This window comes from Pygocentrus nattereri, chromosome 2 (genome assembly GCF_015220715.1).
Source record: "Pygocentrus nattereri isolate fPygNat1 chromosome 2, fPygNat1.pri, whole genome shotgun sequence".
Taxonomy (NCBI): domain Eukaryota; kingdom Metazoa; phylum Chordata; class Actinopteri; order Characiformes; family Serrasalmidae; genus Pygocentrus; species Pygocentrus nattereri.
Genome location: NC_051212.1, coordinates 40,427,779 through 40,443,316, shown reverse-complemented (window position 1 = coordinate 40,443,316; position 15,538 = coordinate 40,427,779). Strand labels below are relative to the sequence as shown.

The following is a 15,538-nucleotide window of genomic DNA, read 5'->3' as shown; positions in this document are numbered from 1 at the left end:
GTGTGTTTGGGTTCTCAAAGCGGGCATAGAACTTATTGAGAGCATCAGGCAGTGAGGGGTCCGTAGTGCATTGTGCATCTCTGGTGTTGTAGTCTGTGATGCACTTAATGCCCTTCCACATGCTCTGTGGATCCTGGGAAGAAAAATGACCCTGGATCTTCCGAGCGTATGCATTTTTGGCCCTCTTTACGCCTGCCGTCAGCTCTCGTCTAGCTCTCCTGAGTCTCTGTGAATCGACAGACCTGAAGGCTGCATCTCTGACTTTCAGCAGAGATCGGACCTCTGCATTCAGCCAGGGTTTCTGGTTCGGGTAACGCGTCACAGTCCTGGTGGTGGTGACATCCTCAGCACACTTGCTGATGTATCCGAGGACAGCAGCTCTAGATCAAGCTCCCCATCATGCACAGTTGCATCCCTGAACACCTGCCAGTCTGTGCACTTGAAGCAGTCCTGCAGCACAGAGTCAGTGTCGCTGGGCCACACAGTAATGGTCTTCTGTGTGGGTCTGGAGCGTCTCAGCGGGGGATGGTACGCAGGGACCAGCATGATGGAGATGTGGTCGGAGAGGCCAAGGTGGGAGCGGGGCACGGCTCTGTATGCGTCACGTATGTTTGTATACACGTGGTCCAGTGTAGTATGCTTTGTAGGTATGTGGTGTGGTGAATTTGATCTTATTAATTCTATAGTACATTAATCTTTTAGAGTTTATTAGAGTTCATTCTGTGGGCCTCTGACTAAAATGGTAGTAGGACAATTGGGTATCAGTGGAGCAGATAAAGGAGGCATCTGGCCAAGGAGCCCCCTGAATGATAAACAATGCAAGCCGATGACCAAGATGACCAAGGATCATTTTGAAGAACGTATGTTTATACCTAATATGGCTTGAGAGGATCCATACATCGAACTAGGGGCTATCTTAACAGAAACCAGATATGGGCTACACGTCCACCGCAGGTATAAAACCAGGAGCAGAAATGAATGTGTCAGAGAATATTGGCTGTTCTCTCCAAGCTGTTTCGCGAAGGCTTGTCTGTGACTTCGACCTCTCAATGTTAATAAACATCTTTGTATGCAAGAGACGAGTGTCACCGAAGAGTTTGTTCCTACACCTTCACAGCATCGCTACTAAAGAAACCACAGTGGAAAAAAAATTCTAACATTGTAAACAAACTGTTAAACTGAACAGATTGTCAGCAGCTTGGTTATCTATACTCCACTCAAGAATTTGTGAAAATGCCCATTAATGAATATAATCCATCCATCCATCCATCCAGCCATTCATCCATTTTCTAAGCCACTTCTCCCTCAGGCTTGCGGGGTGAATATAATACAGATCACTATGTAAAAACGCTATGATGATACTTGAAATTACAACCCCTATTCCAGTGAAGTTGGAACGTTGTGTAAAACATAAATAAAAACAGAATACGATGATTTGCAAATCCTTTTCAACCTATATTCAATTGAATACACTACAAAGACAAGATATTTAATGTTCAAATGGATAAACTTGATTGTTTTTTGCAAATATTCATTCATTTTGAATTTGATGCCTGCAACACGTTCAAAAGAAGTTGGGACAGGGGCATGTTTACCACTGTGTTACACTACCTTTCCTTTTAACAACACTCAATAAGAGTTTGGGAACTGAGGACACTAATTGTTGAAGCTTTGTAGGTGGAATTCTCTCCCATTCTTGCTTGATGTACAACTTCAGTTGCTCAACAGTCCGGGGTCTCCGCTGTCGTATTTTGTGCTTCATAATGCGCCACACATTTTCAATGGGAGACAGGTCTGGACTGCAGGCAGGCCAGTCTAGTACCCGCACTCTTTTACTATGAAGCCATGCTGTTTTAACATGTGCAGAATGTGGCTTGGCATTGTCTTGCTGAAATAAGCACGACGTCCCTGAAAAAGACGTTGCTTGGATGGCAGCAGATGTTGCTCCAAAACCTGTATGCACCTTTCAGCATTAATGGTGCCTTCACAGATGTGAAAGTTACACATGCCATGGATTACTAACACACCCCCACACCATCAGAGTTGCTGGCTTTTGAACTTTGCGCTGATAACAATCTGGACAGTCCTTTTCCTCTTTGGCCCGGAGGACACGACGTCCATGATTTCCAAAAACAATGTGAAATGTGGACTCGTCAGACCACAGGACACTTTTCCACTTTGTGCCAGTCCATCTCAGATGAGCTCGGGCCCAGAGAAGCCGGTGGCGTTTCTGAGTGGTGTTGTTATATGGCTTTCGCTTTGCATGGCAGAGTTTTAACTTGCACTTGTAGATGGAGCGAAGAACTGTGTTCACTGACAGTGATTTTCTGAAGTGTTCCTGAGCCCATGTGGGAATATCCGTTACAGAATGATGTCGGTTTTTAATGCAGTGCCCCCTGAGGGATCGAATGTCACGGGCATTCAGTGTTGGTTTTCTGCCTTGCCGCTTACTTGCAGAGATTTCTCCAGATTCTCTGAATCTTTTGATGATATTATGGACTGTAGATGATGAAACCCATAAATTCCTTGCACTTGCACATTGAGAAACGTTCATCTCAAACTGTTGGACTATTTGCTCACACAGTTGTTCACAAAGTGGTGAACCGCGCCCCGTCCTTGCTTGTGAATGACTGAGCCTTTTAGGGATGCTCCCTTTATACCCATCATATATCATGACACTCACCTGTTTCCAATTAACCTGTTCACCTGTGGAATGTTCCAAACAGGTGTTTTTTGAGCATTCTTCAACTTTCCCAGTCTTTTGTTGTCCCTGTCCCAACTTCTTTGGAACGTGTTGCAGGCATCAAATTCAAAATGAGTGAATATTTTTTTTAAAATAATGAAGTTTATCCATTTGAACATTAAATATTTTGTCTTTGTAGTGTATTCAATTGAATATAGGTTGAAAAGGATTTACAAATCATCATATTCTGTTTTTATTTATGTTTTATACAACGTCCAAACTTCAATGGAATTTGGGTTGTATATTACTTGTGGGAGAAAAATAAAATTTCTTCTAAATTTAAACATGGAATTAGAACTTTGCTTTTAACATTTTCTATCAAATATATGTGTATCATTTCAAATACACTGTATATGTGTAGCTTACTTTTATTTACATACAAAAGCATATAAATAATTGTCTATATCAAATGTTTCAATTTTAAAAAATCTCATAATTTAAAATCGTTAGACTTAATGAACAATTCGTGATTTTTCTACCTTAGTGAATGACTCTTAAAACATTTTGATGAAGGGCAAATATTTTGATGAAGGGCAAAGAGACAACCCTTTTTATGACAATATACTCATTTATAATGACTATATATATATATATGTGTGTGTGTGTGTGTGATCGTGTTTGTGTGAGTGTGTAAGAGGGTTTGTCATGATTTTCATAGGAGGTTTCATTTTGTTTCACACGTTTCACAGGTAAGATTAGAAACATTTTCCTTTTTTACATCATCTTGGTGCTCAAAAGGTCTTTATGCCCAATCTTTGTAATCATTCATACATAGCTCACAGGGCCAAATAAAAATAAGGCTACAATAGAATGTCTTCTTCTTCAGATATTTAACTTTTTGATCTTATTCAGAATTGCAAAAATTGTTTACACTATGAGTTACACTGGGTTAGGATATAAAAAACTAAAAAGCCCATGCTTTTTAAAGAAAAGGTTAAAAAAAAAGTCTACTTCTTCAATTTTTTCAGATATTGATGCTCCAACTAAACTGGTCACCAGAGAGGTTACAGAGAACTCAGCAACTGTGACATGGGACAAGGTCCGTGCTGAGATTGATGGCTATACATTGAGCTACAGCTCTCCTGAGGGCACCAGCCAGGAGATCCAAGTCGGAGCAGATGTTACATCCCACCAGCTGACTTCACTGAAGCCTGGTGTCCTATACACCATTTTCATCTGGGCTTACAAGGGTGCACGTTCCAGTAGAAAGAGCTCTACAGAGGCTGAGACCGGTAAGATGTTCCACTCAAGGCTTAGGGTACCAGGTCTGGGCCTTGCTGTTTTTATTTCCTCCTCTTAAACTCTCCTTTGGGAAAGCCCATCATAGCAGCTTCATCTCCCCGGCTCTTGAATGAATAGGACTTCTTATCACATTTAGTATCTTTATTGAGCATACTATTTTGTCTTTCAGCTGGAATGGTCATAAAATGTAATGAATTTTTACCTTTTAAAATTAATTTAGTTTCCCTCTGTCACAAAAATTAAATAAACAAAATGTAATGTAGCATTCATGCATGACAGTACTTCACTGTATTATTTGTGCTGTTAACAACAGCATTTCTTTAATTGGATGTACAATGTTGAGCTAACCAGTGGGGAAAAAACTGTAAAATTTAAGACTACAATGAGGAATTGCGTTTTTAATACCGTCATTGTTTTATTTGTCAGTACAGTATCAAATATGTCTTTGGCTTTTACTTCTGTCATGAAAAGATAAAGGTTAATGCTAAATATTTTCAAGGCAGCTGAACAGAACCATCTCTCAAGCCTGCAAAATAGACCCTCTAAATGTGTTACCATCTGAGGGAGTCTTAGGAAACCCAACCCAAAGAGTCACCCACATTTGTATTATAAATATTGTGGATATCTTCTTTGTATTACCATTCATTTAGTATTAGTAGAGCATTAGGGACTAGATTTAAGAATTAGGTTTGTTAAAATCAGATACTGTGATCTTAAGTGCAACAGGTAAGCTTTATGGTACCAGGACCTGATGGTAAAGCATTGATAGGAAAGCATGATAGCCCTTTCTGTGGGCCTCACCATATGGAAAGGAAAATGGAACAGACATTGACTAGCCTCATAACTCAAATAGTGGGACGCCTCATGGGTGCAGTGATCTGAGAACAGGGAATAGAGGTGCATAACCTCTTTGTGTTTTCCTTTCCTTTTTCTTCCATATGCCTGTTTGATGGAACAAACGTGTGTGTCAGTGACCCTCACACAAGACTCTGGGAAAATTCCACTTTAGTGCTAAGCTACTGTGCACCATGTACATCTTTTTTCATTTAATCTTGCTTCTTGAAAGAGGATAATCCTGCCCCAAAATCCTTTTTTCATGCCTGCTAGAGCATTTACCTCCCTCCCTTTCCCCAATCTCCCAGCATGTTGGTAGACAATGTGGGCTACTGTTAGTTGATGTAACAGAATAGGCAGTTAGTGTTATCCTCCAAGTTTGTTGATCTTGTTTAATGATGTTTTAGCAACAGTTGTGTCTGTCTTCATATGTTTTGAAGGAAGCCTTGCTAGCCCTCACCCTCACAGCATAATAATATATTTTCATAGGGGGAGACCTATCAAGTGTTTTGGAATTGGCCATCACAAAAAAAAAATTAACAGAAAAATAAATGTAAAAATAAATGTAAAAAATTATGCTTCCCTTTCATTGACAGACAGATTTTTGGGCAGATTTCTACATCATGAAATGCATGTTGAGTGGACTTAAGTCAGTCTAACTAACTGTTCTTAAGTTCTTACGCCAAATACAACTTTAGATTCCCCAGACGTAGACATTACAAGGGCTGCATTGACACCAATACTAATATCAGGTATCGAGTGTATTTTGCTAAATAAACGCAGTGAAGGAGGCTCTGTACGCACTGACTAATTTCATGACAGTTGTCGTACACAAACCGAGCACTTTAAATTAAATTAAAAATCCACTTTGGCATATTCCCACCAGGCCTACTCTGTATGATTTTAGAACGTTTTAAGCACACAGTCACAGCCGCTTCACCAGTGTGGGTGGAGACATATAGGGTAATGAAATGGAGACAAAAAAAAATTGACATTTGCTGCCAAAGTCCATCTGTGCTGACTTTACTCTATTTGACTGAATATAAAAGTGAGGTATAAACGCTAATACTGTGATTTTTTTTGTTGCCTATAGAGAGATCATATTGTTCTACTGTGTGCATCACTGCCTGATTTAATTTCAGTGCTCAGAGCTAGCAGCACTACAGTTCTCACTTTGCTCAGGACTCTATGCATTAGCATCATATGGGATTCCTGCTGTCACTATGCTACAGACACTGTTGTTGAAAGATACAGATAAGGAGCAGAACTACAGCTGTACAGAAGTGCTTTTCTGATGCAGAACAAAACCTGCTTTTTTCCACTGCAGCGCTATTGAGGTGTTAAATAATATAGCATAGCTAGCTAATGCACTTTATTTAAAATTAGCTCAATTTTATGATTTAATTGTTGCACACATTCATACTAACACCTACTTAATTTTTTAAATTCTTTAATTCTCTTTTTATTGGAGATTTTCAAAGTATACAAAGTACAGATAGTCCCATTTACCTGAACCCACATGCAGGCCTACATCAATGAGATAAACTTTCAAAAATTACACATTCCAAAATTATTTTAATGCTTAGGACATAGTGATTTTAAAAAAAATAAACATTATTGGGTTATGTTTTTTGCTTCCATATTTCTCATAAATGTCAGAAGGGCTGCCAAATTCTATAGAATCTCTGTACAGATCTTTGGAGAGAATATCTTCTTCAAGCTTGTCTAGATTGAGATGTTGCATAGCCACTGAGAATAAGTAGGGGAAGCGGTTCCTTCCACCTCAACAATATTAGTCGCCTGGCTAACAAAGTGCGAAAGGCCAATATGTTGCATTTGTACTTATTTAGTTGGGCAACTGGCTGTGTATCACCAAATGATGCAATATAAGGAGCATAGTCTATTGGTTGTCCCATAATTTTAGGGAAAGCATCAAAAATAGACAGCCAAAAATAATGTAATCTTGGACATTTCCAATACATACATAGTAAATTTGCAGGGTCTTGTTTGCACCTATTACATGTACAATACAGATTTGGTCTTAATTTTAGACAGTCTATCGTTATACCAATAAAGTCAGTGTACTACCTTCAATTGTATAACAGAATGCCGTTGACAGACAGATGAGTACATTTTCTGTGAGATTTCTTCTGGAATTTGCTCATCTAAGTGCTCTTCCTACCTTCTTTTAAGATTATTTTAACCTGTCAATATGTGTAAAATGAGAAGCTCCCATTTTCTATCAATGACAGCTTGAAGTCTTTCCCAAGTTTGAAAATAGAGTGTATCAAGGATGTGGGGAAAAAAGAAAAAAAATGGAATGTGAGGCTACAAAGTTCTGTAATTGTAGGTCTGTGATCTAGGAATGCTCAGTTCTCATCTAACAATTTTTAGTTGTAAGAAGAAAGCAAAATTATCATTTGTACAGGGGTCATGTAACAATGAGATCCCACTCTTAGACTAGAAATTAAGTGCTCCATCTAATTTTGAGAAGATTAACCATTTGGGGGTATCAAAACCATGTGCATTCGTCATCCAGTACATCAACGCTTTAATATTAGCTGCCCAATAATAGAACCGAAAATTTGGGGATGCCCTAGCACCCTGAGGGTGTGGCTTGTGGCCATTGAGAACCTGTGGTCAATCCTCAAAAAGAGGGTGGACAAACAAAAACCTAGAAACTGTGATCAACTCCAAGCACTGATTAGGCAAAAATGGGTTGCCGTCATTCAAGATTTTGCCCAGAAGCTGATGAATTGCAGAAGTCTTAAAGAAGAAGGGTCAACACTGTAAATATTAAGTCTTTGCTTAAAGTAGATGTAATTGTAAATAAAAAGTTAACACTTGTATGGAATGCTTATAATTGTACTTCATTATACCATATAAACTTCTGACAAAAGGTTCTAAAAAAACTGAGGCAGCAAACTTTGTGAAAACTGAAATTTGTGCCATTCTCAAAACTTTTGGCCACGACTGTATATGACTGTCAGATATTCAGAGGTTCAAAACTGGTTTAAGATGATTTTTTTGTGGTCCTACTCTTGGCCAAAGAGGCGACTCAGCCATCTCTGAGTCAGTCAGTGAAACAGCAGTTCACTTATTTGGAGTCATCTACACAGTGTACATCTGAGCCATCAAAGGCTCTCACTCTATCAGAAAAGCTACAACAGAGGCTCAGACAGGTTTTTGAAACATGTATTTCCAAATGGAATTATAAAGAAAAAATTGGCAACTCACTGAAAAAAATATCTCTGAAATTCTCTGTTTGACAGTTTATTTGGTTGAACAAAAAGTTGTTGTAAAGCTTCTTTTTCCTATGCATAGAAGATAAAACTTCTACTTTTTCCTTTTGGTGTGAAAAAAAAACAGAAGCAAATTTACTATATGAGTCAAAATCTTTGTGAACCTCATGCATGAGGTATTACATTCCATGAATGAAATTATACTCACTGCATCCAAAATTCCTTTTTTTGTGCTATGTGTGTGCTTATATAGGAGCCTGCCAGCAGACATAGAAATCAGGGCCTGTGTCTCTTAACCAAGGTTTGCCTATCTGTGATGAGAGAAAGGTAATTTCCTAAAGATAAATTAATTATTAAGCTTAGGTATGGGCCGTCAACGGCTCTTGTACTACCAGAAAAGCTATGACAGATTTCTTAAACATGTCTTCCTGAATCAAATAATTAAGAAAAATTTGGCAGCTCACTAGGAAAAGAACACTGACGTTTTTGTGACAGTGTATCTGGTTGGAGGAAAGGCTTGCAACTTTTAAAAGTGTTTTTTCCTGTCCACGGAAAATAAAAACTCCAATTTTTTCTCTTTTGTTTTGAAAAAGAATTTGTTTAGAAGCAAATTAATTTGTTAAAAATTGTAACTCTCCAAAATATAAATTTATGGTGCAAAAACATAAGACTTTAAGAACATTAAGACTTTCACTTCCACTGATAAGCAAATAATCAAAAACTGCATGCTACTAATGTAGATCTGTAGTGCATGTTGTGTAAATGAGTTTTGAACTAGATGCTCCTACAAACCTCTTGGCCAGAGGAGTGAACATTTGTGTCATGGGATAAGAGTGCGAGTAGATGTTGGTGGCTACATGCTGAGCTACAGCTCTGTTGATGGCTCCAGTCAGGAGTTTAGAGTAGAAGCAGATAGCACAGCTCCCTGATCTGAGGCCTGGAGTCATTTATGCAGTCTACATTTAGGCCATCAAAGATTTTCACTCTAGCAGAAAATCTACAACAGAGTTCTAAAACATGTCTTATATAATTTGCTTCATCTTCTGGTTTACCAGCTCCCATTTTTTAAAGATGTCAGTGATATCTAGGACTGGTGCTCGTTCTTAAAGACTTCAAGAATTAACTTTTTTTTATCCATGGTGAGAGCAAAGGAATTGCCAGAAGATAGAATCTCTCAAATCATATCCAGTGCACCTTTACCAAATCCATATTTTTCTGTTAAAAGCCTGTCTGCATAATGTTTTTGTGCAGCATTGCCTCCAGACACAACGTTGTTTGTAAATTCTGAATAGAAGTGTATTAACCTATTGTTGCACAAATTACTTTTTAGAACTAGATGCTCCTACTAACCTCTTGGCAAGAGCGGTGACGGAGAACTCAACACTGGTGTCGTGGGACAGAGTCCAAGCAGAGGTTGATGGCTACCTGCTAAGCTACACTTCTGCTGGTGGCTCAAGTCAGGAGGTCAGAGTGGGAGCAGACAGCACCTCCTATATGTTTACTGGTCTGAGGCCTGGAGTCATCTATACAGTCTACGTCTGGGCCATTAAGGGCTCTCACTCTAGCAGAAAAGCTGTGACTGAGGCTGAGACAGGTTTCTGAAATTTCTCTTCTCCAAATCAAATAATTAAGAAAAAAATCGTCAACTCAGTGGAAGGACAACGTTAGCATTCTATGACATTCTGTGGCATTGTTTTTGGCTGGACAAAAAAAGCAGTGTTTTACGTGTCATCTTTTTTCTGGTAAAAGGAGAAAGAAGATACATGAAACATGTCATTAATGTATTGCCTTATTAATGACATTGTTATTTTAACACAATATTAATTGGAAGCTTGGAACTTATTTATTGTCCTGTTAACAAATGCTCAAAATGTCTACTATGTGTAAATGTACAGCAAAATTACTTTACTTCAAAAATTAGACTTGCCAAGATGATAACATAGGTGCCTGGTTGGTAGTCATTTCATTGAATCTCACACCTGTCATGTCCAATGATGAGTTGTTAAATGTTGCATGCTATTAATGTAGATTTATAGGATATTAACCTGTTGTACACAATCACTTTCTAGAATTAGACGTTCCTACTAACCTCTTGGCCAGAAAGGTGACCGAGAACTCTGCATTGGTGTCGTGGGACAGAGTCCAAGCAGATGTTGATGGCTACATGTTGAGTTACAGCTCTGCTGATGACTCCAGTCAGGAGGTCCAAGTGGCAGAAGACAGGAGCTCCTATACTTTCACTGGTCTGAGGCCTGGGGTCCTCTACACAGTCTACATCTGGGCCATCAAGGGCTCTCAATCTAGCAGAAAAGCTACAACAGAGACTGAGACAGGTTGTCCCAGCTGGCAATCAGCATGGTTGTAAAAATTCACCATATAATGTCAAACTAAAGAGGAACCATCACTATTAGGGTTTGCTACATGTTCCTCAGGAACGTTTCTTTGCATGTAATCTTTGATGTAAATACTTCTCTTAAAAGTTTGAACCTGAGGTTCATGTGTGGGACCTGAATTGCGGAAAATTTCTATCTATGTCAACAATACCTTATTTTTGAACACAATTGAATGGGTCTTCTTTGAAATGAAGATATTGCTGATGTTAAACTTGGATTGCTTTTTCCAGAAATTGATGCTCCTAAGAATCTGAAAGCTGCTGATGTCAAGACAGACTCTGCAGCTCTATCCTGGAAAACGCCTCAGGCTCACATTGAAGGCTTCATCCTCACCTACAGGCCAGAGGATGGCAGCATGCAGGTATATTGCATGATACTTTTTAAATACTGTCTTTGGATTTATTAAAGTATTGATTATCTGAATCATTGGTATTGGATGTTAACTGTGAATACTGGGCTTCCTCAAAGACATGTTTAGAAATGGTTAAGGTAACACACTAACAGACATAAAATAATGTCTTTTTTAATTTGTATATCTTGCAATGTTAGTGTTTTTTGAACAAATAAATGCATACTGTCCAGATTAATGGTCATAAATTACTTAAGCATATGCCTTCTCAGTAATGTACTGTGAACACCTTAAATTCACCTTCCGTTTTCCCTAAACTCTCACTGCAATGTTAACCTAGTTAATCCTTCCAGAATATCTAACTAACTTGGACCTTCTAATGTAACCATTTGGTTTAACAAATACAACTATTTGTTACTTTTTTTAAATAATTGATTCTTTTTCAGACTGTTGAGAAGAAGTTTACTGCAGGAGAGACCAGATTTACCCTCTCTGGTCTATCCACAGGAAAAAAGTATATTGTCACCCTCATAGCCTACAGAGGCTCAAAGAGGAGTAAAGTGGTGGAGACCACATTCAGTACCGGTAAGTAAACCATCTAAACCATCAGTATGTTCTAAATAGTTGTCTGTAATCTTTTTGAAAACTAATGCACATTGTGACTGGGAGCGAGGAGGCGGATGCATATGCGGAGATAAGCGAGATTTATTATGGGCAAATCCAGGATCAAAGTCTAAACAGTCCAGGTTCAAATAGCCAATACAGAGAGCAGGAGAGACAGACATGACAAAATGAACACAGGCATAAACAACCAAACAACACAGACAGAGATTCAAGCAACAAAGTCCAGCAACCAGACAGGGGAAAATACAGGGCTTAAGTACATAAGGGCTAACAAGGGACAGGTGCAAACACAGGTGGAGACAATCAGGGGTGGAGTCATGAAATGAGGGGGCAGGACTAGAAAACCAAAACAAATGCACATGGGGGATCAAAACAAAGGGGCACATGGAGTAGTGGGAGGAGCCAACCGTGACACACATGGTTAAGTGAAATTGATTATTGTATGTTGACATTTTTAGACAGTTAAGAATGTTAGTTTATAATGTTGTGATTTGTGAGTTCAGTATCTGTAAAACTGGTCTTCTGTGTTTTTGATGGATGCACTTCATATCATCATATGATACTGTTTTGGGTCTTCACAGTTGGTATAGTTTACCCCTTCCCAATGGACTGTACACAGATCATGAAGAATGGAAACATGGAGAGTGGAGTTTACACAATCTATGTAGCCAACAACCGCAGCAGACCACTGCAGGTGTACTGCGATATGACAACCGATAACGGTGGCTGGATTGTAAGTGAATTATCATAATTTTCAAATATGTTAGGCTTATCTGGTATATAACAAGTGGAATGCCTTATAATAATGAATGTAGTAGCTTTATAATAATGTAAACTCTTTTTCACCATATGTCCATATTGTATGGATCAAATTATTCAGAATAAGAATTCATAAGGATCTCAACAAAAAAAAAAAATCTCCCTAAATCAGTACTGCTACGTTGGAAACTATGTGTCTAAATAACATCCCTTATTTATGACTCTGTTATCTAACTCAGGTTTTCCAGAGACGCAACACTGGTAAACTTGACTTCTTGAAGCGCTGGAGACAGTATATGCAAGGCTTTGGGGAACTGACTGATGAGTTCTGGCTTGGTATGAACGTCTTATTGAATTTGATTTTATAAAAAATAATAGCCCCACTTGAGATGTAGCATCTCATAGGTCCAACTTGAAAATAAACACACATACAAAATTACAAAACACTTACAGACAAAAGCAAGCAGCTCTCACCCTCTCCCACCCACACCCCAGCACTCAGCTGTTGTACAAATGTAAAAAAAAATGTACTACAATAACCCAGATAGCAGATAAATTATATCACCATAAACAGTAATTGAAGCAGTTTATTATTGTGCTACAAATGAAATGAAGATTGAAAGTACCTAAATTAAAAACATAAGCAAATTGTTTTAAGATGAGAAAACAAAGATGTCCTGAAATGTCAGAATGACATTTGAAGAGATGTCAGGAAAAGAAGAAGATTATTCCAGTCAGAAGAAGCTGACACTTATTTTAATTTTCCTTTTTGTTCCATGTGGATCCTCATATCCACTCAGACAAGTTGCATGTAAGTCATTTCAATACAAAGCTTCTTCTGACTGGAATAATCTTCTTCTTTTTTGAAGATGAACTGAACCTAGTGACAATTGTCTTCTAGATTTGGGTTGCAACTAGTTAAGCATTTCATACATGAAACAATGGTGAGTTTTAAATGGACACCACAGATGAGTCCATAAGTATAATTGTACACTTACTGTTGTATTGTACCCATTGTAGTACATTTGTTATGTGTTCTCACTTCCCATCAGAAACATCAATTTCGTGTTTTTAAAGACTAGTTCCACGTGATAATGTACAGTTATTTTAGTCATATTTTGGGTGGCAACAATATTTGTATGTACCATGTTACTACCCATGTCAGTGTCACTGCTGTGCAGAGAATGGTGGCTATTTCTATTACAATGGACAGTAAGCATAAATTGTATATATAGCAATGTAATTTAGGGAAACTCTAGGACATGAACCTCAAACATTTGAAGTTGCTAAGAAATGTATGTTACATATCTTGTGCTTGGAACATGTTTTGTTATCATCTTCTGTTTAGACTGATGTTTAGCTGATGTCTATATCCTCGCATAGCTCTTATTTCTCAGTGTATTGCATAAAGTGCGTTTTGATGTAAGCTGTCCTAATTTTTATGTTGTGGTCTCCAGGTTTGGAGAAACTTCATGAGCTGACCAACACTCCAACCCGATATGAGGTGCGCTTTGATCTGGGACTAGGAACTGAACGCGCCTTTGCTGTCTATGATGACTTCAAAGTAGGAACATCTAAACAGAAGTTTAAGCTGACTGTCGGCAACTACAGAGGAAATGCAGGTAGGTTGGTTAAAAGGACTAGACACAGTTGTCCTGTAAGAAACCCAGAAGCATTGACATTGGCAGGAGTATCCAAACACCCATTTTAATTAGTTAATTTTTTTCTTTTTGTGCATTTGCACAGGTGATGCCATGACCTATCACCAGGGCAGATCGTTCTCTACAATGGACTCAGATAATGACATTGCTTTGGGCAACTGCGCACTTACTCACCGTGGTGCCTGGTGGTACAAGAACTGCCACTTGGCTAACTTGAATGGCAAATTCGGGGACAACAGACACAGTATGGTAAGATATTGCCTCTGCAGAGCTAAACACTCAGTTATATTGGAGGTCTGGTTAATTTTTTTGTAATCAAATCAAAGTCTTACAGCACGCAGGAAGGAAAGCATTGCTTTTGCTCAATAAAGTCATAGTCTTTGGCAGGGTTTTTTAATTTTGCTTCTGGAGATCCATTAGCTGGCACGATTTCAGCTGTCCACCATCACTCAATCCCCTAGCAGGCCTAACGCAGCTGTTGAGTTGTTTAATAATTCGCTGATGGACTGGATCAGGTTTGTTTGGGGAGGGAATAGCTGAAACTGTGCAGTCTAGAGAGCTATATTCCTGTGGGTTTCACCTCCAACCCAGATCCTCACTCAGTCAGCACCTTATGAAACTGATCAAGGACTTCTGAATGTAATAATTAGATGGATCAGGTGGGGTCTGAAGCTATAGTACACAGGATGATAGATCTCCAGGAGCAGGACTACTACTGTTCTATGATTTACTTCAATTGTGTCATTTTTTTCACTGTTGAAATAATACATGTTATCTCTGAAGTAGTTTTAGAGGAAAAATAAAAAGTGGTCTTAATATCTGTTGATGCAATTTTAGCTAGTTCTCATAAATCGGCACAGTCGGTAATGGTAAACCTAGCAAGTATATGGTTGGTGTACCAGATAAAATGGCCAGCGAATGCAGACACAGAGTCAGTGTTTAATAATAAAGTAATTTCAGGCCGTTTATATTTGTCTGTTCCTCATGTTCATTTGACCCCAGTTGGATTTCATTAAACACTGGAGATGGTAATTCACCACTGAGAATTTTGCCATACAGCATTTTCAGAAGTGCTCCCTTGTACATTTAGTGTAATGATCAGCAGAGGGAGCCATCAAAACAGCAATGTTTATGAAGCTGCAGCCTCAACAGCTCAGTGGAAAAAGCCCAGTTATTTGGAAGAGCAGTGTCCTGAATCTATCAGTTCTCATAAGCTAGTGAGCTAGTGAAATCAGGAGATTTCTGTTCCAACTCCACTGTGAGTTTAAAAAGCTTCCTGACATTTGCAAGGCTTTCAGGGAAGAATGAAACTGACAGTTTTGTATCAGATGAAATGAGTGAATTGATTTTAAAGTGTAGGCATAAACATTGCTATATCAACACTGCTATATCAGTATTTCAGGCTTCTGCTGTATCACTACCAAAAGTTGCTTTACAGGGATTATTTACTGGAGAGATTGCAATGTAAAATAAAAGGCTACTTTTCATGTCACCAACCAATAATACATTGTGAATCTTCAAATGTTAATCTGCTTATCCATCAGCCTGAGTCATACTTCTGAAATGCTCATACAGTTTTACCACTTTTTGGTATATTTACCACGTTTTATAAAGGCCACTTTATTAACCATTCTTGTAGGTCCACGTTTCTGGTGTAGACTAGAAAATGCACCTTCTTGTCTTCAATGCAC

General features: G+C 38.5%; 1 protein-coding gene across 1 annotated transcript in view; it reads left to right on the top strand.

Moving 5' to 3' along the window:
* Positions 1-15,538, top strand: part of tnn (tenascin N) — a 43,172-nt gene that overhangs the window by 26,321 nt on the left and 1,313 nt on the right. Inside the window, exons 8-16 of the mRNA XM_017710958.2 lie at positions 3,712-3,975; positions 9,392-9,655; positions 10,131-10,394; positions 10,685-10,815; positions 11,250-11,388; positions 12,009-12,160; positions 12,426-12,522; positions 13,644-13,808; positions 13,933-14,096. Coding sequence (XP_017566447.2) covers positions 3,712-3,975; positions 9,392-9,655; positions 10,131-10,394; positions 10,685-10,815; positions 11,250-11,388; positions 12,009-12,160; positions 12,426-12,522; positions 13,644-13,808; positions 13,933-14,096 — 1,640 coding nt within the window. The remainder of the gene's footprint in view (positions 1-3,711; positions 3,976-9,391; positions 9,656-10,130; positions 10,395-10,684; positions 10,816-11,249; positions 11,389-12,008; positions 12,161-12,425; positions 12,523-13,643; positions 13,809-13,932; positions 14,097-15,538) is intronic.